The 27,202-nt window shown below is 42.8% G+C and overlaps 1 protein-coding gene across 1 annotated transcript in view; it reads right to left on the bottom strand.

The window, feature by feature from the left end:
• Window positions 1-20,088, bottom strand: part of GSR (glutathione-disulfide reductase) — a 40,404-nt gene extending 20,316 nt beyond the window's left edge. The window contains exons 1-6 of the mRNA XM_082374999.1: window positions 19,777-20,088; window positions 11,075-11,101; window positions 8,667-8,755; window positions 6,724-6,793; window positions 3,584-3,731; window positions 891-945 (exon numbers count right to left, since the gene is read on the bottom strand). Of these exons, the coding sequence (XP_082231125.1) occupies window positions 891-945; window positions 3,584-3,731; window positions 6,724-6,793; window positions 8,667-8,755; window positions 11,075-11,101; window positions 19,777-20,073 (686 nt within the window). The 5' untranslated portion in view covers window positions 20,074-20,088. The remainder of the gene's footprint in view (window positions 1-890; window positions 946-3,583; window positions 3,732-6,723; window positions 6,794-8,666; window positions 8,756-11,074; window positions 11,102-19,776) is intronic.
• Between the last annotated feature and the right edge of the window lie 7,114 nt (window positions 20,089-27,202).

Raw genomic sequence — 27,202 nt, 5'->3', positions numbered from 1 at the left:
GAAGATGACCTGGTCTGAATGTCGTAACAGGACATTTTCACAGCAGCTATGGAACTGCCAAGACGCCCTCTTGTCCCTGATGAACCACCTGTGGTTCCAGGTGAATTAAGGTAAAGGAACAAGCAGGGATTATCAGTCACCCTCCAGAAAGGCCTTCATGTAAAAGCGCGGGATTAAGACTTCCCACTGCGTTGGCAGCGCCCGCCGAGAGAGCAGCAGAGTTGAGAAATAATGACTCCAGGGTGAGTGCTACTCAGAAGGAAATAAAGGCCAAACTCTGGGCTAACAGGGTCCCTCCTCCAGTTCCCAGGTGCCCTATCACTTATCATGAGTGAAGGGAGGACCCCGCTAATCGAGGAAGCCTGCAATTGGCAGCTTCTTCAAATTAGAGAAACAATCCTCCTCATTATCTTTTTTCTCTCTGTGTTATCTAAATCCACGACAGAAGTCTACTAAGGTTATTAGGACAAACACGTATAAAGGCCAATTTCAGAAAACCTATTTTTGTGAGACTGACAGAGCCTTCATTTATCCAGATGCCTCTGTACTAGCTGCTTTGAAGATCAGAATCACTTTAGACACATTATCAACTGATGCTCTATCAAGTTGAAGAAAGAAGACAGTTTTAGAACGTCAGTGTTTATTCTCAAAACCACCCTGCATTTGATTCTGGTCCTAAAAATTTTACAATGGCCTCCGACCAAAAGCATGAAAGATTTGAGTCATTTACTGCGGGGTACTCATGGATGAGATACCCAAGGTCATAAAAATAGAAGAGGTAGAACAGAATTCTGGAAATTCCTACATTTAATAGTTGGGAAGAGGAGGTAGAAGTGTTGGGAGAAACTGAGGGAGAATGAACATGGAGGTCAGGAAGAAAAGCAGCTTACCTAGGCAACTCTTCCAGCTGAAAAAACCCATCACTGGTTATTCCTAGGCTGGCACCTATGTAGGAAAATGCAAAATAGGTCACACAGATGGAGTTTTCTCTTGTAAAATAATCACAACATTTTATGTATGAACCAAACACTTTCTCAGCCATCACACTCTCTGTTTTGACAAATTCTGTTAAAGTCTCCACTTGGGAAGCTGCCAATCAAATCTTCCCTGAGTCAACATTTTAATTTCCTCTGTAGAAATAAGAGCAGTGATGACTAAGTAACTATTAAGTTTCTTTGAGGAATTAAGATCTCCTCAGCTTGGGACTTCCCTGGTGGTCCAGTGGTTAAGAATCCGCCTTCCAATGCAGGGGACTCGGGTTCGATCCCTGGTCGGGGAACTAAGATCCCACATGCCTCAACTAAGACCCAATGGCAGCCAAATAAATAAATAAATTAATTAATTAAAAAAAAAAAGATCTCCTCACCTCTCATGAATAGACTCCTTGTTGGCTCTGCTTCATTCTCCCGCCCCCAAATGGGCTCAGCCTTGGTTCTCTTCTCTCTGCTTTTTTCCTTCAAAGGTTTTAACCAACTCTCCCTTCATTGTGGGAGACTTCCAAATGTGTAGTTCCAGTTTTGACCTTCTCCCCAGGTTCTAGTTCCATATTTCTAACTGTCTTTCTATACCATTTAACTTTGTTTCAAACTCAGTATTTTCACAATAGAACCTTAACTTTATTTCCCAAACCATATCCCTCTCGTTTACCACTTCAGCTGAAAAGACTACCTTCCATCAATAATCCAAAGTCTTGAGTTATCAATCTGTAATTCCTTCTCTCAACAACGGCCATCTCATTAGTTATTTAAAATACTGCATTTTGCCAAATTCAATGCACAATGATTAAGGACCCATCCTGATTTCAGAGGTGTTGAGCATTTTTTTTTTAATGTGTCTTGGAATCAATGAAATATACTAGCCGATTCATCCTTCTGTGTCTCTTATGTCTGTCCTCTCCTCCTAGTGCCTGGCACATAGCACTGGATTAGTAACTGTCTGCAGAGCTGAACTGCGTATTTCCACCACATTTCCGACGCTAACACTGTAGTTCAGGACCTATTACCACCTCCTGTACATTCTGCTGCAACAACTTTCTAACTGGCCTTCCGCCTCTGTAAATCACTATCAGATTAGTTTTCTAAAGTTATCACTTAGATCTTGTCACTACCCTATTTGTAAGCTATTAATAACTGGTTTTCGTGAATGACAGAGATTTCTTAATTTGACTCCATAAATCTCCACAATTTGGCCCTAACCTTCTTCCAGTTTCAGTTCAATGTATTTGCTTCCAGATTTCACTGCTAGAAAAACTGTTTTAATTGACTGAAGGTCCTTTAAAGACCTATTTATTACCCACTGGTTCTTCTGGTCTTTCTCTTCTTCGGCACATAGTGCTCAGTTTGTAAGCCCTTTTCCCAGGAAGTCTTTTTGGTCCGTGACAGCTCATAGTAATCCGTCCCACCTCTGAGGATCCTGACCCTCACTGTCTGGCAATCACCTTGGAACACTTACCTTTTATTTCTTTGCATTTGTTTTTATTACATGTTTTAAATTAATAAATGTATATCTTAAAAAATTCAAAAAGCACCACAGAGCATCTAGTGAAAAGCAGGTCTCTTTCCCAACCCAGAGCTCTGGTCCTCTCCTTGGAGGCAGTTGGCACTGCAGGGTTTTGAGTGCCCTTCCAGAGATCCTAGTGCATCTGTACAGTCTCCCTGTCTTTTTAAAAAGACATAAACTGTAGCATGTTATACACATTGTTCCACACCTTGTTTTCTTTCACTAAACAATCAATCATAGAGGTTGTTCCCTATCAAGATGTGTATCTCCAATCGTACCAACTAAATTTTAAGTTACTTGACAACAGTATCTTCATATTTTTTACAGTAGTTGTTCTTTAGCTTTTGGGGAGTCATGAACCCTTTTAAAAGCTGGTGAAATTTTATCGATCCTCTCTCCAGAGAGATAAAAATACATAAATGCATACACACTCAAAATTTTCCATATACATTCAGGTTGGTCATGGGTCGGAAGAAGCCAATCCATGGTCATGGGTCTTAAGTAGAAGTTGTATATGATCACCATCCACAAAGACCTTATAATCTAGTTGGGGAAAAAGATATGGACAATGTTTCCTATGAGAGAACAAGGCAGTATGTTATGACTCATCCCTGTGTATACAAAGCAAAGGTAGACAAGACTGTCTCGGAGATTCCTTACTGCTTTAATTTTCTAATTCTTTATATGAGAGAAAAATATGCATATAAGAAGGCTTAATTAGCTGATGAAGTTACATCTCTACAAGAGCTCTCTCTCTTAAACAAAACAGTAAATATCTCATGACAAACTGAGGCTGGAAACAATCTCTACTGTGCCGAGAAGGGAAGGATGGGGCTTTTGCTGATTCTTCCCCCTGTGTTACTGTAGTATGTCTGAGCCTGGAGCTGGATGAAATATCTTCCTTTGCCCTGTCACTAGGTACCACTTAGGCCAATTACATTTAGGTTCTGCAGAGACCTTCTCTCACGTGTCCAAGACAAAGAACTGGTATATGGCAGATCCCCTGGCATGGCTAGTAAGGTGGAAAACAATGGTAAATTCTTTCTGACTATTGTTAACAAGCATATGCCTTTGGAAGACTCACCAGGGATCTGGCTCTCCTGAGGAAGCGAGGGCATGCCACCTGTGGCAATCAGGATGTGAGGAGCAGTGTACTTTTTCCCGTTGACCTCCACTGTGGGCTGGGGGTCACACGTGAATACTGCATGGCCGCGGATGATTTCTATGTGGGACTGGAGAAGGAAGCATGGTAACATTAGCCTGTTCTTAAGATTAAAAAACAAAGGGGGGCTTCCTTGGTGGCGCAGTGGTTAAGAATCTGCCTGCCAATGCAGGGGACACAGGTTCGAGCCCTGGTCCAGGAAGATCCCACATGCCGCGGAGCAACTAAGCCCGTGCGCCACAACTACTGAGCCTGCGCTCTAGAGCCCGCGAGCCACAACTACTGAGCCCGTGAGCCACAACTACTGAAGCCCACGCACCTAGAGCCGGTGCTCCGCAACAACAGAAGGCACCGCAATGAGAAGCCCATGCACCGCAACGAAGAGTAGCCCCCGCTCGCCGCAACTAGAGAAAGCCCGTGCGCAGCAACAAAGACCCAGTGCAGCCAAAAATAAATAAATTTATAAAACAAACAAACAAACAAACAAAAAACCAAAGGGTTGGGGAAGGGGAAGTACTGGGAGTTTGGGATTAGCAGATGCAAACTATTATATATAGGATGGATAAACAACAAGGTCCTACTGTATAGCACAGGGAACTATATTCAATATCCTATGATAAAACACAATGGAAAAGAACATGAAAAAAATATATATGTATAACTGAGTCACTTTGCTGAACAGCAGAAACTAACACAACATTGTAATTCAATTATACTTTGATAAAATAAAATTTTTAAAAAAAGAAGAAAAAGATTAAAAAACAAAACAAGGGAATTCCCTGTCCAGTGGTTAGGACTGGTCGGGGAACTAAGATCCTGCAAACCGTTTGGTATGGTCAAAAAAACCCTAAAAAACAAAAAACAACCAAAAAAAACCAAAAACCAAAACAAAACTTGCTGCAACCTCTTAGATCTTTCCATTCTCTACTGAGGATTCTGATTTATGGTTTGCTGATGCTAAGACAACTCTCCAATGTTCGAGTTTCTGCAGAACTTCTGACTGTTGATTGATACTTAGGTTGGGGGTTGCCATTTGATGCTAGACGTATGCAGTAAGAAAAAATAAAGGGACTATCTTGGGCCAAAACCCAGAGACTAAAAAAAAATATACGCAAGTCATTCCCACAAGGAAGAAGATTGCATCTTTGTCCCCAAGAGTTGAAGGAGAAAGCCTTCCTCACTTAGAATGAAAACACACTGAAGAATGATGTGTCTGGAGGAAAGAAAGAAGGCTGAGAAAAACAAAAGGATAAAGGTGCAGGGAGCTGAGGCCAAAGGGAAATACTCTGGCCAAGGGAAGGAAAAGCAATGTTTCTGTTTTCTCAAATGAAGGGGGGAAGAATACCACAAAATTACATGACCGTGAAGCTCTACACTAGAGGTGCTGAGAACTCAGACTTGATTTGCTCTTCCTGGCAGCCTCTGTGCCCGGGCTTGAGTTTGGACTGCCAGCAAGCTTCTGCCAGCCAGGATACACACACTGGCAAGAAATGTGGGCAACTCACAAGGACAATGGAATCCTGTAGGCACGATCACAGAATGGAGCGTTTCAACATTTTGGAACACACCTGGTTCTGAATTGAGCTATTTCCTCCTTTCTAATCAGCCCTCCAGGCCTGTTCTGCAGGTGCCCTGCTTAATCAAGGTGAATCAAGATTGATGTCAAAAGCCACGAGGCTCCTGAAAAACTTTCCTCCAGGAGGTAATGATTTCCTACCGGGTGCTAGACAAAAAGGAGACTGAGTCGAGTGGCAATAATATGGGTTATGAAATTTTTATTTTCATTTCCTAGGATATTTCACAGAAAGTTTCCTATTCTGAATTTCTGGATCGCCTGTGATTCCTTTCCAATAAGGTCATGGTAAATTCTGCTACACACCAAGATTTTTGAGTATTAAAAAATGCTGTTTCCTGAGTAATTTTCCTATCTCTTTTGCAAAAGTACTTTAAGCTAGCTCCATTAAAAAAATTTTTTTTTTACTTGGGTGTCTTAGTATAGCAAATGGCATCTCATATTCATGTCTAGCCACCTTAAAATCTCTTGAACTCAGTGCACAGGGGTCTGAAGACCAAACACTTTCCCCTTGAATTTGGGGGTTAAGGTCAGAAAATATCACCCTCCAAAAAAAAAACCCAATGAATGATAAGAATTAATATAAAAATTATGAGGTTAGCCATCTGTACAAGTAACTCACCCTAAAAAGTGGTTTATAAACATGTGCTAATGAGATTACAGTGGCCCAAATACCATCCCAAATATACTGATGTAGTACAACCTAAGCTATGTTGATGTGTTAGAAATTGCAGAGTGAGACCACAAAGACCAGTTAAGGGTGCTGGGAGTCACACTGTCAAGAAAAGGGAGAGTTGGGACTTCCCTGGCGGTCCAGTGGTTAGGACTCCGCACTTTCACTGCCGAGGGTGTGGGTTCAATCCCTGGTTGGGGAACTAAGATCCCACAAGCCGCACGGCGAAGCCAAAAATAAATAAATTAAAAATAAATAAATAAAAAAGAAAAAGGAGAGTTGGATGGTGCTTCAGTACAGTCCAGTGGCAGAGGAATGACATCAAAGCATGAGGGTAGGAAAAGCCTCAGCAGAGCAAAGGACAACATACATTTGCTGAAGCCAAACATACCTTTGCCCAGTTTTCCTGACTGGACTTCATTCACAAAAACCTTCTGAACCATAACACGGTGTCCTGAGTAGATTTAGCCACCAAGGATAATGGTCCTGATTTTAATCCATAAACTGGCACATTGTTACATAATCAGGCTCTTATGTGCTTGGTTTCTGGAACTAAGTGGAGGGTCAGACAGGTGCAGGCAGGCATCAGGTGAGACCTGATTCGCCAACTTAGGCACATACGTCCCACTTTCCGTAGAAATAGAAATGAGACTGGCCTACCGAGTCCGACTTACATTCTTACAGGTCAACATCAAAACCATTAATCACAAAAGAAAGAAAAGAAACAAGAGATAAATGTAAAGGCTATGTCTGGCCAGATTTGGTTCTCCGGCAGAGAACAGCTTCTTCCCAAAGTTCAAAACCTGGCATGCTCACCTTGATTAGATTATTCTGATAGATGGTGTTTAGGCGGCTCACGTAGGCATCCCGCTTTTCCTTTATAACCCTGCAATGAAACCGGAGTCAGTACTGAGGATCTGGAGTCTCCTCTTTCAGTCGTAACTAGGGCCTCTGACCCTGAACACCCCGGAGCAGAGAATCAGACTGTCCATGAGAGCCCTGGGAGTGAGTGTCTCTAAAGGCAGGCACACCTTCCCCTGTGTCCGTCTGCGTTCCGTATGTGCAGAACCCTTATTCTACTCTATGGAGAATGTGCATTTGGCACGCAAGGTTCGTAAATTTCTTTCTGCAAAGAAGGCAAGGAGAGCTGCTTTGGCACAGTGCCTAGTATACGGTGGCCACTCATTATTTGCTCAATAAATGAATGAATATGCTAAAATTAAAAAAAAAAAATTTATGGCTAGAAAAGTTTATGGCAGGGAATCCCCTGGTGGTCCAGTGGTTAGGACTCCACGCTTCCACTGCAGGGGGCTCAGGTTCGATCCCTGGTTGGGAACTAAGATCCTGCATGCCGCAAGGCGTGGCCAAAAAAAAAAAAAAGTTTATGGCAGTTCCTTTAAAAGTTAAACACGGGGGATTAAGAGGTACAAACTATTACGTATAAAATAAATAAGCTACAAAAATATATTGGACAGCACAGGAAATATAGCCAATGTTTTACAATAACTCTAAATGGAGTAAAACCTTTAAAAGGTGTGAATCACTATGTTGTACAAATGAAACTTATATAATATTGTATATCAACTATACCTCAATAAAATAAATAAATAAAAGGTATAAAACTTCAAAAAAAAGTTAAATATAAATTGCCACATGACCCAGCAATTCCACTTCTAGGTATAGTCCCAAAACAACTGAAAACAGGGGCTTGTAGACCAATATTCATAGCATCATTATTCACAATAGACAAGAGATGGAAAAAACCTAGGAGTCCACTGAAGGATGAATAAAGAAAGAAAGTGTGGTATATAAATATTAGGGGGCTTCCCTGGTGGCGCAGTGGTTGAGAATCTGCCTGCCGATGCAGGGGACACGGGTTCGAGCCCTGGTCTGGGAAGATCTCACATGCCGCGGAGCAACTAGGCCCGTGAGCCACAACTACTGAGCCTGCGCGTCTGGAGCCTGTGCTCCGCAACAAGAGAGGCCACGATAGTGAGAGGCCCGCGCACCACAATGAAGAGTGGCCCCTGCTTGCCGCAACTGGAGAAAGCCCTCGCACAGAAACGAAGACCCAACACAGTCAAAAATAAATAATTAATTAATTAAAAATGAATATCTGCTTTAAAAAAAAAACTTAAAAAAAAAAATATTAGGCAACAGCATTCAGCCTTAAAAAGGAATGAAATTCTGACACATACCACAGCATGGACGAACTCTAAAAGTGCTATGCTAAGTGAAATATGCCAGGCATATTTGTATAAGATGTTGTATAAGGTACCTAGAATAGTCACACTCATAGAGACAGAAAACAGAATAGAGATACCAGGGGTTTGGAGCAAGGGAAGATTGTTTAACAGGTACACTGTTTCCGTTTGGGTTGGTGGAAATCTGGAAATGGATGTTGGTGATGGTTGCACAACACTATGAATATACCTAATGCCACAGAATCGACAACCTTAAAAGGGCTAAAATGAACCTTTCATGTTGTGTTGTGTACTTTAAAACCACTTTATTGATGTATGACTGACATACAAAAAGCTGTACATATTTAATGTACCAACTTGATGAGTTTAGAGATAAGTATATGCATAAGTATGTCATCACTGCACTCAATGCCAAAAACATATCTATCACCTCCAAAAGTTTATGTTATATACATTTTGACACAATAATACACCCTCAAAAAGTTTATGGCTTACTTCACTATGAAAGAAAAAGTTTATGTTTGTAAACAGAGCTCTCTCAGCGTTTACACTTACCGCCAACTGAATTTACCCTCACAGCTTTGAAAGCCGTAATCAACGTGGTCATGCATGAATTCAGAGTGGACGGCTGTGTTCCACATTACCTATAAAAAAAAGTACCCAAGACAGTAGTGCGTGAGTCCAGAGAAAAAAGAGAAATTGTTTTCTACAGAAAGGTAACTATATAATAGTAGATAAAGATACTGACCTTTAACTTACAAACAAAACTAAACATTTTAAAAGAGAAACTTCAGAAATATGACCAGATAGATTTCATAGTGAGACTTCTGAAATGTTGGGGGAAATTACTTCTACAGTTGAATTCCATAGTTTATATACTCTGTAAAAGCAGAATATTCTTTATATGTCTCACAGTTCTTCCATTCAAATTTACTATTGCTTACATTCATTTTAAGTTTCAAATTTCTTTAAGCCTTGCCTTCTGTGCTCAATTTAAGAAATGCAATTGCATCTGTAACTTTAAAGTGATTTAGAAGGAAACTATTAGATAAAATCGAGCACTGGAAACTTTAAGAAAATGGATTCCTATAACTACAAATATGTCCCTGTAAGGATACATGTAATCAGACATCTGGAACTCAAAGGTTAGATGCATCTCCTGTGGGATGTAGCCTATAACCTGTAAACCAACTGATCATCATGAGAACTGAAATGAAATTGGCATCCAGAACTCTAGATGACAAACTACCATCTTCTTTGTCAGACATGCCAGAGACATGACTTTTATTTATTTATTTATTTATTTATTTTTGGCTGTCTTGGGTCTTCGTCGCTGTGCGCGGGCTTTCTCTAGTTGCGGTGAGCGGGGGCTACTCTCTGTTGTGATGCGTGGGCTTCTCATTGCGGTGGCTTCTCTTGTTGCGGAGCACGGGCTCTAGGCGCGCAGGCTTCAGTAGCTGTGGCACACAGGCTCAGTAGCTGTGGCTCTGGGGCTCTAGAGTGCAGGCTCAGTAGTTGTGGCGTATGGGCTTAGTTGCTCTGTGGCAATGTGGGATCTTCCCTGACCAGGGCTCGAACCTGTGTCCCCTGCATTGGCAGGCAGATTCTTAACCACTGTACCACCAGGGAAGTCCCAGGACTTTTGACAAGCCTTTGATTCCTTCTTTGTACCTTCCTCCCTTTATGCCTAAAGAAGAATAAATTGATGACTGTGCTGGATTCTTTTAACTGAGGTGCAATTCTATCAACTGCTTACCACAATGGTATCCAAATACTGTCCTCAGAAACATCATTCAAGCAACTTGAGAAATTCAATTTTAGAGTGGCCAGGAGATACCCAACGTCATATGATACATGATTTTAACTTGGATAATTTATAGGGAAATAGATTTCTGTTTAAAAACAAGAACTACTAACATCAAAATAAAACAAAAAACCCATGACAATCTTGACACGTCTTTCCAGGAGAAAAACCGTTCTTGTCTCCCTGGGAAAAACTGATTCAGAGACGCCCTGGAGCAGGTGAAAGACCAGATGGCTTGAGGCAAACACCCCACTCCGTGCAAAGTCACCCAGGGTCCATGTAGTTAACCAGAGCCACATGTAGGAGGGACATCCATCCATCTGCCACCATCATCTACTTGGTCTTGGTCACATCAGCACTTGGGCTTACAGTGAGGTATAAACTTTTTTATTTCCTGGCTGGATCTCCCTATTGAGAAAAAGTTATCCCCTGCAGATGGACAGTGCTTTTCTTTTACACCATGACTATAAATATTTTGTTGGTCTTTGTTCCTTCTAGACCATCAGAAGTTTGAGACCAGACACTGTGTTCCAATCCTGGGTATCTCCCCTCTGTGTTCCCACAGGCACTTTGTCACTTTGGGAACTTAAGCGCAAGGTTAATGGCCAGGATGAATTTCCTTTGTATGTATGATGCAGTTAGTATCCAGGAGCTAGTATTTCTGCGGTTATCTCTCCAGCAGCCCCTCCCTCCCTTCTTCCTGGCTGAAAATGCCACTCACTTGCCAGTAGCTCATCCTGGCCAGGAGAATCTAAAGCAATCTGCAGGGGCAGTGCTGGGTGAGGACATCCTGCCTGGAGCTCCACAAGCCATCCTGTGGCCATGAGGGGGCAGGGGTTACCATTGACCATACACCAAGGATACCAGAGCGGAAAGATGGAGAGAAGCCAGGGTCCTTTCAGATATCCTTAAGTGCTAAGCCAATCTCAGAAGCTGCCTATCTCCAGGCATCTTTATTTTTTCCTCCAGGCTTCTTAATAAATGATATTTAAAAACACAAATAAAAACTATCCTACTGTTCAAGCCACTTTTAGTAGCTTTCTCAGTTATTTTTTGCAGCAAGAATTTTAACTGGGACATTTGAGAACATCCTTACTCTGATCATGATTTACCAAATATGTCAAAGGAGTGCGGAAGGAAGGAGAAATAAAAGTTCTACCTTTTTGGGTACACATCCAACATTCACCTAGAAAAAAAATAAAAAGGACATATTTTAAGATTATTAAACTCAAACCATCAAACAAACATGCAAGAGATGAACCCCAAGCATCCACCCAGGAGACTTCCTTGAGTTCTAAGTCACACTCTACAGCTACTTCCTTTTTTCTATTATAGAGTTGGAAAACATAGGAACATTACTTTCCTTGCGTGAGGAGGCAGAGAATTTTACTTATGAGCCTTTTCTCCAGAGAAGCAGTTGAGAGAGGAGGAGGAGGAGGAGGGGGAGGGGAGAGGAGGGAAAGGGAAGAAGGGAGGGAGGACAATTCCATTTCCCGGGGGAGGGGGGATGCTCTGCAGGGATGGTAACAGGTCAGCAGGTGGCCAAAGCCTGAGCTCGCACAGGTCCAAAGGAACAAAGCAGAGAGAAACAGCAGCACGGAGGTGAGAGGACTCACCGGCTGAATAAAGGCAACTGAACCATTTGAGCAACTGTCCTAGAGGATTTCTGGGAAACTTACCATGGCGTATGCTGGGTAAAACACCCAGAATGTCCCCTTTGAGAAAATCTCTAGTGGAAAACTACATTATTTTTCAAGATCAAAGGACGATTGATGAAGCAAGCAGTAAAGTTCATCCATGCTATTATCTAGCTAGCTAGCTATTTATCTATCTCCATGCTTATATACTTGTTAGAGACAGACCACATACTTGACTCTTAGCCTTCTGGCAGCCTATACACAAAGAAAAACACAAATAGTTGTAAGATTTCACATAAAAACTAGACAATTGTTTAAGAAAATAACTATTCATACCCCTTAGACTAGAAAAAAATTCCTTGCAACAGTCCTAGTAAACTGTGATGTATATGTTTATACACACATTTTTGTTTATATCTGTTTTTTCCTTTTGATCACATCCTAAAATAACTTGGAAAAAAAACTGTGGTTAAGAGTAAGACTAGGGCTTCCCTGGTGGCGCAGTGGTTGAGAATCTGCCTGCCAACGCAGGGGACACGGGTTCGAGCCCTGGTCTGGGAAGATCCCACATGCCGCGGAGCAACTAGACCCGTGAGCCACAACTACTGAGCCTGCGCGTCTGGAGCCTGTGCTCCGCAACAAGAGAGGCCGCGATGGTGAGGGGCCCGCGCACCGCGATGAAGAGTGGCCCCCACTTGCCGCAACTAGAGAAAGCCCTCGCACAGAAACGGAGACCCAACACAGCCATAAATAAATAAATAAATAATTTAATTAAAAAAAAAAAGAGTAAGACTAATTAGAATTTAGACAATGACATTGTACTATAATTATGTAATATGATAAATATCGCTACATGGTCGATCATATTACAACCTATAAATGAATCAGAGTAACACACTGTACGCCTTAAACTTATACAATGTTACATGTCAAATGTATACAATTAAAAAATATTTTTTAAAGAGTAAGACTGATTAAAACTGCACATACCATTAGAACTTAGCAATTCTAAATTTAGGAATTTATTACACAGAAGGAGTCACATGTTATGTCCAAGCGTCCAAAGACACACGTATAAGGATGTTCCCTCTAGTACTGTCACAGTGAATAACTGGACACAAGTTAACTACCCATCAGTACGGAAGCATTATTATAGGGAAATTACTGTACATTGAGCCTATGGAATGCTCTGCAGCCGTTTAAAAGGACACAGTAGATTTCTATTTACCGTTACAGAAGGGGCTCTTAGGATATTAAGGGACAAAAAGAAAGCTGCAGAACAATTTGTTCTGCATGTTCCAATTTGCATTATATATATTTGCAAAGGTACACATACATTTAAACAGTTTGAGCAAATATTCCATGTTCTTAACAGTAGTCATCTCTGGGGAGGGAGAAAACTTTCATATTTCACTCTAAATACTTTTTATAATGTCATTCATTACTGTATAATTCATTTAGACCAAGAAATAAACCAAAATGATTTTATCTGGGGAGTGGAATTTAGATGGGTGATTCTTTGATCTCTCTTGTCTATTTTCAATATTTTTTATGATACAATTATTTTTCTTTAATATGGAAACAAATGCCTTCTAGACATAATTTATGTCAGGTGCCTGTAAGCTCTGCTGATCATGGCCATAAGGAACGAGGCGGGCCCTCTCGGTGTCCAAAGAACACAGGTCTGGTGCCAAGCGTATGACTAACGTTAGTTTATTTTTTAGAAGTTTCTGAACTTTTTAACTTGTGACCATTCATTCATCCAGAAGTACTGAGGAAGTGCTCACTCACTACCGCCAGGCATTACGCAAAGCAGAGCACTCAGTGGAAATGGTCCCTGCTCTCATGGAGCCCACGGTCCTGACCTGCGAGAGGTGCTCAGCCTATCCAAGATGCTGGCTCAAGAGGCAGCAGCAGAATCAGCCACATTCCCTAAAATTGCCAAGTCTTGGGCCAGAAATCAGAGGGAGAAGGTGGTAGAAAATTGTGAGCTTCGGGGGCTGGAGAATCTGTATCCCAGCACAGCACACCTTGGGCCCGGGGGCTATGGCTGAATGGAAGCCCATGACCTTGAAGTACTCCTCCTCCTATTTTGGCAGCTCCTAGTGATAGGCCTCCAGGGTTTCCGACAGTTTCAGAAACCTCGAACACTTCAGTGCAACACAACTGATTATCAGATGCCTCTTTGACTTGGAAGGGAAGAAAGGAACGATTCGTTACCTACAAAGCTGGGGAAGCCGGAGTGGAGAGCTCTGTGCAGAGTCCTGTTCAAGCCTCCTTCTTGCTCTCCAGCTGAGGGTGCATTAGGTTGTCAGAGAGACAGCACGGGTGTAGAGTCAGACAGACAGGAGTTTGAATCCTCCACTTCCTAGAAGTTGGTGGGTAACTTTTTAAACCCCTCTGAGCTCAGTTTCCTATTCCATAGAATAGGAATGATAATACTTACATTCTAGAGATTTTGAGATCAGAGATAATGTATGTAAAGCACCTCTTTTCTAATTCACGATAGGTCTGATGATGCCACTGACCCCTCTGAATTATTTCTGCAGTCTGCCGGCTCCCCATGTGTACAAAAGCTGTATGGCAAACAGAGGAGATAAATTCCCCGGTGGCCGGCTCCCTTTCAGAAACAGATCAACAGATGGCAAAGAAAGCTTGCCTTCCAGACTGGGGCACTAGGGTCACGGGTTGTCAGGGCTCTGACCTCCCAGGAGTGCACACAGCTAAGGCCTGCAGCATACCACGCTTTCCACCTGGCAAATCCCCCTGCAGAGCCTGCATTCTCTAGGTGGGCACTGACCAACAATAAGCCGTAGGAACAGAGACACCCAGTGTCAGAGAGATTCCTGCAGTTCTGCCTCCCTCTGCAAACTGATGGCCCATCTCTGAGAACTCCCTCTTCCAATGTAGTGCTCAGAATCCTTCCGTTCCGTCAGCTGCCAGCACTGGCTCACAGTGAGGACAGGAGCCTCTCCAAACAGGGACAGAACATGTGAGGAGTCTGATGATACCGGTGGCAAAATTCAGAGGTTCTCCACTTCCCTAGGGCTGGCCCTCTTACCTTCAATTCTGCCCAGACAGGTACAAACTGCACACTGCCCATGTCACTGGTTAATTTACAACCTCACCTGTCAAGAATGTCACCTGTGCTTAAGTAATAGGAACCTTCCTTCCTCTGGTTTCCCCCTTTCTGTTCCCCATCACAGAGTTGCCTAATGGTTCCTCCATCTGTTTTCCTCCTTTGCAGCCTAAAATCTAGTTCAGGACTGATATGAGGAAGGAGCACTTAGAAAATGACCAGTCATCATTCACTAAGCAAAACACTATTGGTTCATCAACACATTCTTTCAGATTGTGCAAGACACTGTTCTAGGGGCTCGGTATTGCTGACCAGAACAGGTAAAGATCCCTGTCTTTATCAGCTTTACACCAACAGTTATCAAGCAAGATGCTGTCTGGACACCACTTGCCCATGTCCTTTCACAATTCTGACACCAATTCTGATGTGTGTTTTATTTCTCCACACAATCAAGCAATTAACTCAATTCTGACACTATCTACCTGGAGACAGCATTAGATCCCAAAGGTGAAGGGCTCAGTCCTACAAGACTGTCCTATCCCCCCCGCCCCTACTTTAGTCACCAACCACAAGTCCAGGTTGTCAGCTGTGCTTCTGAGCGACCGGCTATAGACCCAAGGTTCCAAAGACCCCTTCCCCTTTCTTGGGTTTGATTAATGTGCTCGAGTGGCTCACAGAACTCAGAGAAACATGTGATGAAACATTTTACTTACTAGATCACCAGTTTATCATAAAAAGCTATAATGTAACTCAGGAACAGCCCAATGGAAGAGACGTACAGGGCAAGGTACCTGGGAAGGGGTGTGGCACTTCCGTGTCCTCTCTGGGCATACACGCCACTCTCCCCAAACCCCATGTGCTCACCAACCCAGAAGCTCTCTGAACTCTGTCCTTTTTGTTTTCTATGAAGGCTTCGTTACATAGGCACGGCTGACTAAATCACTGGCCACTGGTGGCAGTCAACCTCCAGACCCTTGTCCTCGCCTTCCCAAGGGCAGGGGGTTAAGGCTGACGTTCCAACCCTCTATCACATGGCTGGCTCCTCTACCAACCAGCCCCCATTTTATGTTCTTTCCAGAAGACACCTCATTAACACAAACTCAGGTGTGGTTCAATATCCAGACACCCTTACCACTCAGCACGTAGTAAATTCCAAGGGTTCCAGGAACTCTGTGCTAGAAATGGGGACAAAGACCAAATACATATTTCTTATTATAAATCCAATATCACACTCTGGCACATATTAAACATTCAACATCCATGTCTTTACCTTCAAATTTCAGATAAAGGTTAGCCCAGTAAGGCATCTACCTTGAAAAAGAGAGAAAGAAAGAGGGAGGGAGCAAGGAAGGAAGGGGGGAGAGAGAGAGAGGAAGGGAGGGAGGGAGGGAGGGAGGGAGAGAGAGGGAGAGAGAAAGAAAGAAAGAAAGAAAAAGGAAGGAAGGGAGAAAGAAAGAAAGAAGGAGAAAGTATTCTGTGTAAGGCAGAATCTAAAGTAAGAAAATGAACTGATACAAGAGGTATTCAAATGTTAGAACTAAAATTCTTTTTTTTTTTTTATAAATTTTATTTATTTATTTATTTATTTATGCTGTGTTTGGTCTTCGTTTCTGTGCGAGGGCTTTCTCTAGTTACGGCAAGCGGGGGCCACTCTTCATCGCGGTGAGCGGGCCTCTCACTGTCGCGGCCTCTCTTGTTGCGGAGCACAGGCTCCAGACGCGCAGGCTCAGTAGTTGTGGCTCACGGGCCCAGCTGCCCCGTGGCATGTGGGATCTTCCCAGACCAGGGCTCGAACCCGTGTCCCCTGCATCGGCAGGCAGACTCTCAACCACTGTGCCACCAGGGAAGCCCAGAACTAAAATTCTTTTGGTTCAATTCTTATTTCAGCAGAACTTCAGATGAATGTGAAATCTCCAGTCCCAGGCTGGAACAATGCTTCTAAATTCCTATACGGATTTGTGTAAGCTGGATCCTTAATGAAATGAAAGCAATGGGGCCCATGCTCCGTTTTTATAAAGCTAAAAGTATTCAGTTTAAAGGACAGTCGGGACTTCCCTGGCGGTCCAGTGGTTAGGACTCTCTGCTTCCACTGCAGGGGGCACGGGTTTGATCCTGGTGGAGGAACTAAGATCCTGCAAGCCGTGTGGCAGCCCCACCCCCCGCAAAAAAGAGTTAAATAAATAAATAAAGGGCTGTCCCTTACTTGAAATTATAAGCTTCCTACTTTTAATCAAAAAATCATCCTTGATAAAAATGATAGTGATAGAAGAATTTTTCTAAAAAAAATTAAGTCAGCAAGCTTATGTAAGTGCTTCCCATTAAAAAAACAAACAAACAAAAAACAACTATAGTCAGACTGGATTAGTAGATCTCCAAAATCACTTCCAACTCCATCAGTCCATGAGTCTAAGTTTTCATGGAGGAAGGCTAAAAACAAAAACTTGTATTTTTTTTATTTGTTAAAAAAACTGCATGGAAAATTTAGAAACTACAGATAACAACTACAATGTGAGCTCCATGAGGATGGGGATTTTTATCTTTTAGCTTCGTTGCTGTGACCCCAGCATCTAAAAAAGTACCTATATACCTGGCATATTAATAAATGAGCAAATAATGAAACAGTTAAAAACAAAACATAATCCCACTCCCTGGAAATAACCGCCACCGTGAGGCTTTAATTTGAAACTCCTGTGGGAATTTATCCACAGCAACTTAAAAATTTTACCAAGCTTTAGAATTAACATACATTAATTAACACTTAGGAAAAAAAAAAAAAAACCTGGTTGGAGAGTCAATAGTAAAGAAACTTCTATCTGACTTTCCCAAGGGACATCTCTCAATAGTATCTCGAGTACAAAGCCACTTTTATCGTGCCACTCTCCTGCTCAGAACCCTTCCACAGTTCACTGTGCTTCCAGAAGCTCTACATTTTTACTACCACCTGCCCATCAGCTTTATAGGAGACGCCCTCTGCTCCAGTCAAATTTGATTACACAACATACCTTGCTTCTGTGCCTCTGCCCCTGACCTACCCTGTCAAAAAATATTCATCCAGTTCAAGTTCACAAAGATACTATCTCTGTCCCAAAACTATCCAATGTGCCCAAGCAGAAGTGATAATTACACTCTTCTCTCAACTACCATAACAGCAATTAACATAGACCCCCTCACTCTGGGGTTGACTGTCTACATTTTGCTTCCCCACCTTATCGCAAATTCCTTGAGGGAAGGGACCTTTGTCTTACAAATATTGGCATCTACCCTTTTATCTCAACCAGCCCCAATCCAAATACTTAGCACTTAGATTAGGAGGAGAAGTGAAGACAGGAACAAATGAAATGTGCTTCAGAGAGCCTCAATTTTCCCTAACACCTGTTTGGAAATCACTGCACTAAGAAGTTTATTAATGCACCTGTGGATAACCCAGACAACTAGAGTCCTGAGACAGATCTAAACAGGTCTCATCAGTTGGTTTTATCTTCTCTGATATTCTAAGGCATACTACATCCTTCCTTGAATTTCAAAACCAAAAGGCAGTTTGAGAAGAGCCCAAATGGAATGTAATAAAAATATTAAATAGGGGACTTACCCCAAGAGATCAATGCTTACTAAAAAATAAAAGTTGCTGCAGCATAATGAGATAAGCAAGGCCAGGCACTCTATAAGGAAGCAGTAAATGGTTGACTCCTAAGCTGTCCTTTACTTGTTCTCGGAAGTAGTTGATCTCTTAAAGCATTCACGTTTCTAACAGGAACCTAAAAATGGAGTCAGCCCCTTCTTGATTAATACCAGTGGAACCAGGCAACGATGAAGGATGACACAAGCTGATTATGACACACATGGCGAAGGAGGAAAACAGAGAAGTAGAGAGGGACAAAGATGAGCAGTTATCAAGTGATGTCACCAGTTGTCCGGGGGACCTCTTAGTGACACCCCTCCATCTGCTTTCTGCAGAGCCAGGCTTCTCCTACGAGTCTGTCTAGACTAAGGTGTCGAGGTGCAAGTTGATAATTAACAGGGATTTTTCCTTTCCTCGTTCCGTTCTGAACTTAAAAAGTGAGCACGGGACACTGGAGACAGCCCTTTCACAGCTGTTAATTTTGAGTTTCATTCACATACGGTTATTGAGCAAGCTCTCTGTTAAGGTGATAAGAGCTTGCAAACATATGAACCCACTTCTGCCCTTAAGGAGTTCCCAGTGTAGTGTAATTTAAGCATCCCTCTCCAAAGGAACTTCGAGAACTCCACGCCCAAGCCCAGGTTACACTCGGATACAACATTTTAATACTAACAGCAAGTACCTCGCCCAAGTATTGTGACAGAAGAGCCCACGCCAGTAACTTGGGAACTAAACTTATTTTTTAAAGTAATAGTTTCTCAATCGCAGGATTTACAACCCTCTTTTGGGGGGAGGTAGTTTTAAAATCCCTCCAAAACAAAACAAAAGGTCTGTAAAGTCATTTAACAATAAATCCTACGTCAATGTCAACTGTAGTTGGTGATTCTCAACCTTGGCTGCAATTAAGAATCACCCAAAGCCGAGGCTGCACCCAGGCAGCAGAATTTTTTCAACTCCTCAGGTGATTCAAATGTGCAGCCAAAAGTGAGAACCGCTGCTGTAAATCATTCTGCCCTTGAAACTGAAGGGAGAGGACCGGGATCCTCATTCAGTGACACGGGCTCCATCCTCCCTTCCCCTCTCCCCACAAAGACTCAGACCAGCTGCAACTATTCTAGATGCAGTTTTATGTTTCATGGATCTGGTGATGAGATCGAGCAGGGAATACGATACCCTTCCACCTTGAGGAGTGAGGATGCAGGAAAGTTATGTTAGATTTCACCAACTCCGGCCAGCGTTATTATGATACCTGCGCTGGAACAGACGCAGGCACAGCTTCGGGGGCCGCGGAAAAGCCCCTTTACACTTCTCTGATCAAACCCCGCTGGGATCCTGACTCCGACCCGCGTGGGAAAGCGGACAGCGCAGCGCTGGGGGCCCATCCTCGGGGAGGCGGGGGGAGGTCGCACTAGGCAAGAGCACAGGCTGTTCCTGCAGAGAGAGGCTGAGACAAAGCGGGGCGGCGGGACGCGGCGCTGCAGGAACCCAGGCGTGAAGAGGAGCGCCGGGAGCGAGCGGGTACTCACGCAAGTGCCGCCCAGCTTGTGGCTCTCCACCACGGCGGCCCGGGCGCCCAGCTCGGCCGCCCGGCGCGCGCTGGCCAACCCGCCCGAGCCGCCTCCGATCACCAGGTAGTCGTAGCAGGCCGCGACGCCGGCGGCGGGCGGCGGGCACGAAGGCTGCGGCTCCTGCCTGCACGCCATGGCGCGGGAGAGGGCGCGGGCGGCCCGGGCCCGAGGTGGCGCGTAGCCGGGGAAGGTGCGCGCCGCCTGCCGCCAGCCGAGCCCCGCGCTCGCGCTCAGAGTCCGGGCCGGCAGGGCCATGCATGCGGAAGTGCGCGCCGCGGGGGTGCGGCCCGTGGGCGGGCCCGGGGAAGGAGGGGGGCGCGCGGGGCCGGCGCAGCCTCACGGTGACTAAGCACTCAGCCGGCGCGCGGCGGGGTGCAGGGCGGGCTGGCGATGGGGCTCCCCGGCTCGGCCGGACCGGGGCAGGGGGGAGCCGCCCCACTCCGTCCCGCTGTGCGCGAGCCAGCCCGCCCTGCTCCAAGGGAGGGTCTCTTTTCTGGGAACTCTCCGCTTCCGTCTTCACCCCAGCACCTGGGTCCCCGCGCCCGAGTGGCATCAGCCGAATGTAGGTTTCTGAAGGCTGATGGGGCGAGGAAGGATGAACGCCCTCTTTTGTTCCCCCAGCCTTTTCTGAGCGGGCCCTTTGGGAGTTGCCTGTGGCGCCGACTTCTCCAGGAAGGGAGACTTGCCCACCATCATTTTGAGGGTGATGTTTCTCAAGGTTTGATCCGCAGACCACCTGATCCCTGGGCCCTAACCCAGATCTACTAAATCGGACCCTCTGGAGCAGGACCCCAGCAATCTACAGTTTAAACACCACCCCCCGCCCCCCCGGCTTTCAGCACATTTAATTTGGGAGGTTTTGGAACAAATGTTTTTGTGTTCCACAGATGAAGCATAAAGATAGCGTAGAGATGGAGACACAAAAGCATTTTCCTCCCAAGCTGTAGAGACTGGGGTGTCATTTTAGAATATCTGGAGCAACCAATTGCACAACAAAGTAGTAAGTTAGTCAGTTTGTGTGGCCGACGCCCATCACCCACAAGGCTGGGAGCAGTGGAGGCAAAGGAGTAAAGGTCCGGGTCTCAGAAGCTAGGCCCAGCTCGCTGAAGGGGAAGGGGGACCAACCACACGCCAGGTAGAATGGTATCCAGTTCTTTCTTTAAGTTTTTTGTTTGTTTTGTTTTCCTGATTAAAAAGTAATAGAGGGAGGGGCTTCTCGTGGCGCAGTGGTTACGAATCCGCCTGCCAGTGCAGGGGACACGAGTTCGAGCCCTGGCCAGGGAGGATCCCACATGCCGCGGAGCAACTAAGCCCGTGCGCCACAACTACTGAGGCTGCCATTCTAGAGCCCACGTGCCACAACTACTGAAGCCCGCGTGCCTAGAGCCCGTGCTCCGCAACAAGAGAAGCCACTGCAATGAGAAGCCCGCGCACTGCAATGAAGAGTAGCCCCCGCTCGCCGCAACTAGAGAAAGCTGGCGCGCAGCAACGAAGACCTGATGCAGCAAAAAAAATAAATAAATAAAATTAAAAAAAAAAAAAAAGTAATAGAGGGAAAGAAGGGAAAGATCCTCCTTCCACTAGGCTGCCATGTAATAAATGTAGATGAAACAAGAGTTAGAAAAATCATCACTTTACAACTATCATAGTGATCACTGTCATTAAACATCAATGAATGTTAAAACCACTGGGTGAAAGTTTGATGAGGAAAAGGTTGTTTACAGTCAGACTATGTCCCCACAGATTGCTTATTGATCACAAAGGGGAAAATGGTGGCTTTACAGTGGGCCACACACCACCTTATCCAAGTGGTCAAAGGTGAATATTGCCGGGAATGAGACAGCTGTCATCGTGTGCCTGGTGATGTGATGCAGTAAGAAGTATACAACTTCACTTACGTAATATTCCTGCTAAAAATCCATAACCTGAGTCTGTTCGTGAGGTAACACTCAGGAAAAGCCACATTGAGGGAAATTTTCAAATAACTGGCCTGTACTCTTTAAAAGCTGTCAATGCCTTGAAAACAAACAACTTCCCTGGTGGTGCAGTGGTTAAGAATCCGCCTGTCAATGCAGAGGACACGGGTTCGAGCCCTGGTCCAGGAAGATCCCATGTGCCGGGGAGCAGCTAAGCCCATGCGCCACAACTACTGAGCCTGCGCTCTAGAGACCTCCAGCCACAACTACTGAAGCCCGCGCGCCTATAGCCCGTGCTCTGCAACAAGAGAAGCCACCGCATGAGAAGCCTGCGCACCACAACAAAGAGCAGCCCCCGCTCATGGCAACTAGAGAAACCCCGCACGCAGCAACGAAGACCCAACATAGCCAAGAATAAATAATTAATTTTAAAAAAACTTTAAAAAAACGAGGCTAAGGTACTATTCCAGGTTAAAGAAGATTGAAGAATTATGAGAATGAAAGGCAAGATTTGATCCTGAATGGGATTCTGGATGGGGAAATTTTCCTATAAAGGATGATTGGTGAAATTTGAATATGGCCTGGATAATATATAATGATACTACATCGATGTTAAGTTTCCTGAGTTTGAGAATTGTACTGTGGCTAAATAAGAGAATATCCTTGTTCTTAAGAAATACGCACAAGTATCTAGGAGTAAAGAGTCTGAGTCAGAGAAACTTGGTTTCGTATCCCCCCACAGGCGCTGTCATAGTCACTTAATCCCTCTGAGAGTCAGTTTCTTCATGCGTGAAGTAGGAAGGCTGACCAAAAGGAGACAGGCTTGTCAAACAAGAACAACTTACAGTGGAGGAAATGAGCTAGCAGTAACTGGAGGAAGTAAGCAGAGCAGTGCCGACCGGCTGAACTGTAGGCAACTTAAAGGGGAGAATGGGAGGTGAGTGGAGTCCTGGAAAGCCTTGCTAGTAACCAGGGTAAGGTGTGTAGACATTACTCCAGAGGCAATAAGGAGTCTCTGGAGATTTCTCAGGGGTGTCTTTCCCTGGAAATAGATGAAATGGATTGGAAATGGTGAAACTGGCAGCGTAGGAGGCAAAGGTAATAGGTGGCAGTATTGAGAATAGGCAGGAAGAAACAGATTGGACAGACATCAGGAAGTGAAACTGACAGGGTATGAGTCAAAGATGACAAGTCTTGAACCAGGAGATAGGGAAGAACAATGATGCCGTAAAGCAAACATAAAGAAGATGAAAGGAGGTCTACGTCTCTGCTAGAACTTTTCATCAACATTTTCATTAAATACATAATCCCATGCAATATGTTGAAACCAAAGGTTCATAAGGTATTATTTGGGACTATAATATTTTACATTCACGTAAATGTTTTTCCTCTTTGAACTTCTGACTTAGGTGGGAAGGGGAACGGGTAGCCATATCCCCAACACTTGAAGACTTCAGACTGTATCTAAACTTTCTCTTCTTCAAGCAAAGAAATATCAGCTAAAGTAAAAATTTAGTCAATGTAGTTAATAAGAGGTAGTTTCAGGATATTAAATGCTGAGAATGAAAATCGACTAAGTTATCATTCAAGTGCGCAGTCTTATGACATCATTATAAACTAGCATGATTTGTGAGGGACAGCAGAGCCCCAAGGGATTATTTCATATTTTAATAATTCCATCATTAAATTTTTCTTTTGAATACTATACAAATTTAGGTGATTTCCACAAAGACACTGAAATATTTGTCAAAATAATAAGCCAATGATTAGTATAGATTGAACTAAGCACTGTCCTTAAGAACTTTATTAGGCACAATGCTAAGAGCTTTCTGTTATCCCCTCCTCAACCCAAGAAATAAATATTATTATTACCCCCATTTTGTAAATAGACAGGCTCAAAGAGAGTAAATGACTTAATAACTTGTATAAGATTACACAGCTGGTGAATGGCAGAGCTGGGATTCAAATCCTGGAGGCCTGACTCTGAAGCCTATTCTCTTAACCATTACTGGAAAGGGACCATCAAAGATATTGTCCTATGGTGAAAATACAAGATCCAAGATTTGTTTTTAATGGTATTTTTTGTAGGAGAAAATGTTGAACATCACTTATTTCATTTAAAAAATTGTAGCCTCTCTCCCTCTGCATTTTTTTTTAATATTTACAGGATGCAAATGCCACACACTGTTCTAGATCCTTTAATATTTTATTCATTTATTTATTTTAAAAATTTTTGGCTGCATTGGGTCTTCGTTGCTGCACGCCGGCTTTTCTCTAGTTGCGGCGAGCGGGGGCTACTCTTCATTGCGGTGCATGGCCTTCTTATTGTGGTGGCTTCTCTTGTTGCGGAGCACAGGCTCTAGGCACGCAGGCTTCAGTAGTTGCGGCTCGCGGGCTCTAGAGCGCAGGCTCAGTAGTTGTGGCGCACGGGCTTAGTTGCTCTACGGCATGTGGGATCTTCCCAGACCAGGGCTCGAACCCGTGTCCCCTGCATTGGCAGGCGGATTCTTAACCACTGTGCCACCAGGGAAGTCCCTCCCTCTGCATTTTTTCCTAAAGTATAATTTATAGGAAATGTATTCATGTCTCATAAGTAACTCATTGATATTACAACTCTGTGTTCTTTTAAGGTTATAGGTCAAGAGCTATTATGTTAGAAGGAAGGTGGAAATGGTACTTTTATAGAAGTACTTTTATAGATTGTTCATAGACAATCTGCGAAGTCTGTACAGGAAATAGTAGTAGGTAAAGAAGCTTGCACATCTAGGTTGCTCAATGAAATGTATTTCTCGTGACGCATATATGAAAATAATTTCAGTCATTTATAAGAAGGATAAACATAATATGAGAAAAGGAATTAAACAAAGATTACTAAATTGCACAATTTCATTGTTTAATATTGAGGCAACGAATAAACACTGAAAAGACAGACAACAATAATTATAACTGAATGTGAGATTAACAAAAAGCAAATTTTACAATAAGAGGAAGGAATCTTTCCAAGGGAAACAGCAAGTCTGCTTTGTTGGAAAATGGGCTACTACCTCGGAAGACACGTTTAGAGAGAAATCACACATGCACTGATTAGCTCTTTCACCCTTTTGATCTCTAATTTTTTACCAATGTATTTTCAAAGAATATGGGTGGGGGAGATGATAAAAAAGCTTTAGAAATAACACTAATATACCTATTCTGGATATAAATATGTATTATGATTTCTGTAATTACTTTTTTGTTTTACACTGTACATTTCATCCCCATGACTTATTTATTTTGTAACTGGAAGTTTATGCCTCTAAATCTCCCTCACCTATCTTGCTCATCTCCCCATCCCCTCCCACTCTGGCAGCCACCTGTTTCTTCTCCATGTATATGACTGTTTCTGTTTTGTTTGTTCATTTGTTTTGTTTTTTAGATTCCACATAAAAGTGAAATCATACAGTATTTGTCTTTCTCTGCCTGACTTATTTCACATAGCATAGTACCCTCCAGGTCCATCCATGTTATTGCAAATGGCAAGATTTCATTCTTTTTTATGGCTGGGTAATATTCCATTATGTATATCTTTTTTATCCATTCATCTGTCCATGGGCACTTAGGTTGCTTCCTTATCTTGGTTGTTGTGAATAAGGCTGCAATGAACTTACAGGTGCATATATCTTTTCAAATTACTGTTTTTGTTTTCTTTGGAAAAATACCCGGAAGTGGAATTGCTGGATCATAGGGTTGTTGTATTTTTAATTCTTTGAGAAAACTCCACACTGTTTTCCATAGTGGCTTCACCACTTTACATTTCCGTCAACAGTGCACAATGGTTCCCTTTTCTCCACATCCTCGCCAACACTTGTTATTTGTTGTCTTTTTGATAATAGCCATTCTGACAGGTGTGAGGTGATATTTCATTGTGGTTTTGATTTACATCACCCTGATGATTAGTGATGTTGAGCATCTTTTCGTGTATCTGTTGGCCATCTGTATCTCTTCTTTGGAGAATGTCTATTCAGATCCTCTGCCCATTTTCAAATCAGGTTGTTTGATTTTTGATGTTGAGTTGTTGGAGTTCTTTGTATATTTTGGATATTAACCCCTTATCAGATATATCTGGACAGATCATCCAGACAGAAAATCAACAGGGAAACACTGGCTTAAGCAACAGATTAAACAAGTCTCAATAAATTTAAGAAGATTGAAATCATATCAAACATCTTCTCCTACCACAACACTATGAGACTAGAAATCAACTATAAGAAAAAAAAATGCAAAAAAGCACAAATACATGGAGGATAAACAATATGCTACTAAACAACCAATGGGTCACTGAAAAAATCAAAGAGGAAATTTAAAAAATACCTAGAGGCAAGTGAAAATAGAAACACAATGATCCAAAATCTATGGGGTGCAGCAAAATCAGCTCTAAGAGGGAATTATATAGCAATACCTAAAGGAACTAGAAAAATAAGAACAAACAAAACCCAAAGTTAGTAGAAAGAAAGAAATAATAAAGATCAGAGCAGAAATAAATTAAATAGAGACCTAAAAAACATTAGAAAAGATCAATGAAACTAAGAGCTGGTTCTTGAAAAGATAAAAAAAAAATTGATAAACTTTTACCCAGACTCATCAAGAAAAAAAGAAGACAGGGCCCAAATCAATAAAATCAGAAAAGAAAAAGGAGAAGTTACAATTGACACCATAGAAATATAGAGGACCATAGAGGTTACTACAACCTATTATATGCCAATAAAATGGACAGCCTAGAAGAAATGGACAAATTCCTAGAAATGTGCACTCTCCCAAAACTGAATCAGTAAGAATTACAAAATATGAGCAGACTAATTACCAGTAAGACAAGTGAATCAGTAATTTAGAAATCAGACAAGAAGAAGAAATAAAAGCAATCCAAATTGGAAAGAAAGAAGTAAAACTGTCACTGTTTGCAGATGATAATATATTTTGAAAATTCTAAATATGCCACCAAAAATCTATTAGAACTAATAAATGAGCTCAGTAAAGCTGCAGGATACAAAGTGTTTCTATACACTAACAATGAACTGTTGGAGACATTAAGAAAACAACCCCATTTACAGTTGCATCAAAAAGAATATAATACCTAGGAATAAATCTAACTAAGGAGGTAAAACACCTGTACTTTGGAAAACAATAAGACATTGATGAAAGAAATTGAAGACCAAATGAAAGATATATTGTGCTCATGGATTGGAAGAATTAATCTTGTTAAAATGACCATACTAGCCAAGGCAATTTACAAATTCAGTGCAGTCCCTATCAAAATACCAATGGCGTTTTTAACAGAACTAGAACACATAATTCTAAAATTTGTATGGAAACACAAAAGATCCCGGATAGCCAAAACAATCTTGAGAAAGAAAAACAAAGTGGGAGGTATCACATGCTCTGGTTTCAAACTATACTAATAAGCTACAGTTATCAAAACAGTATGGTACTGG

This window comes from Balaenoptera borealis (assembly GCF_965194805.1).
Source record: "Balaenoptera borealis genome assembly, chromosome: 21".
NCBI lineage: Eukaryota > Metazoa > Chordata > Mammalia > Artiodactyla > Balaenopteridae > Balaenoptera > Balaenoptera borealis.
The sequence above is the reverse complement of the archived record's forward strand: the minus strand, read 5'-3'. Positions and strand labels throughout refer to the sequence as shown.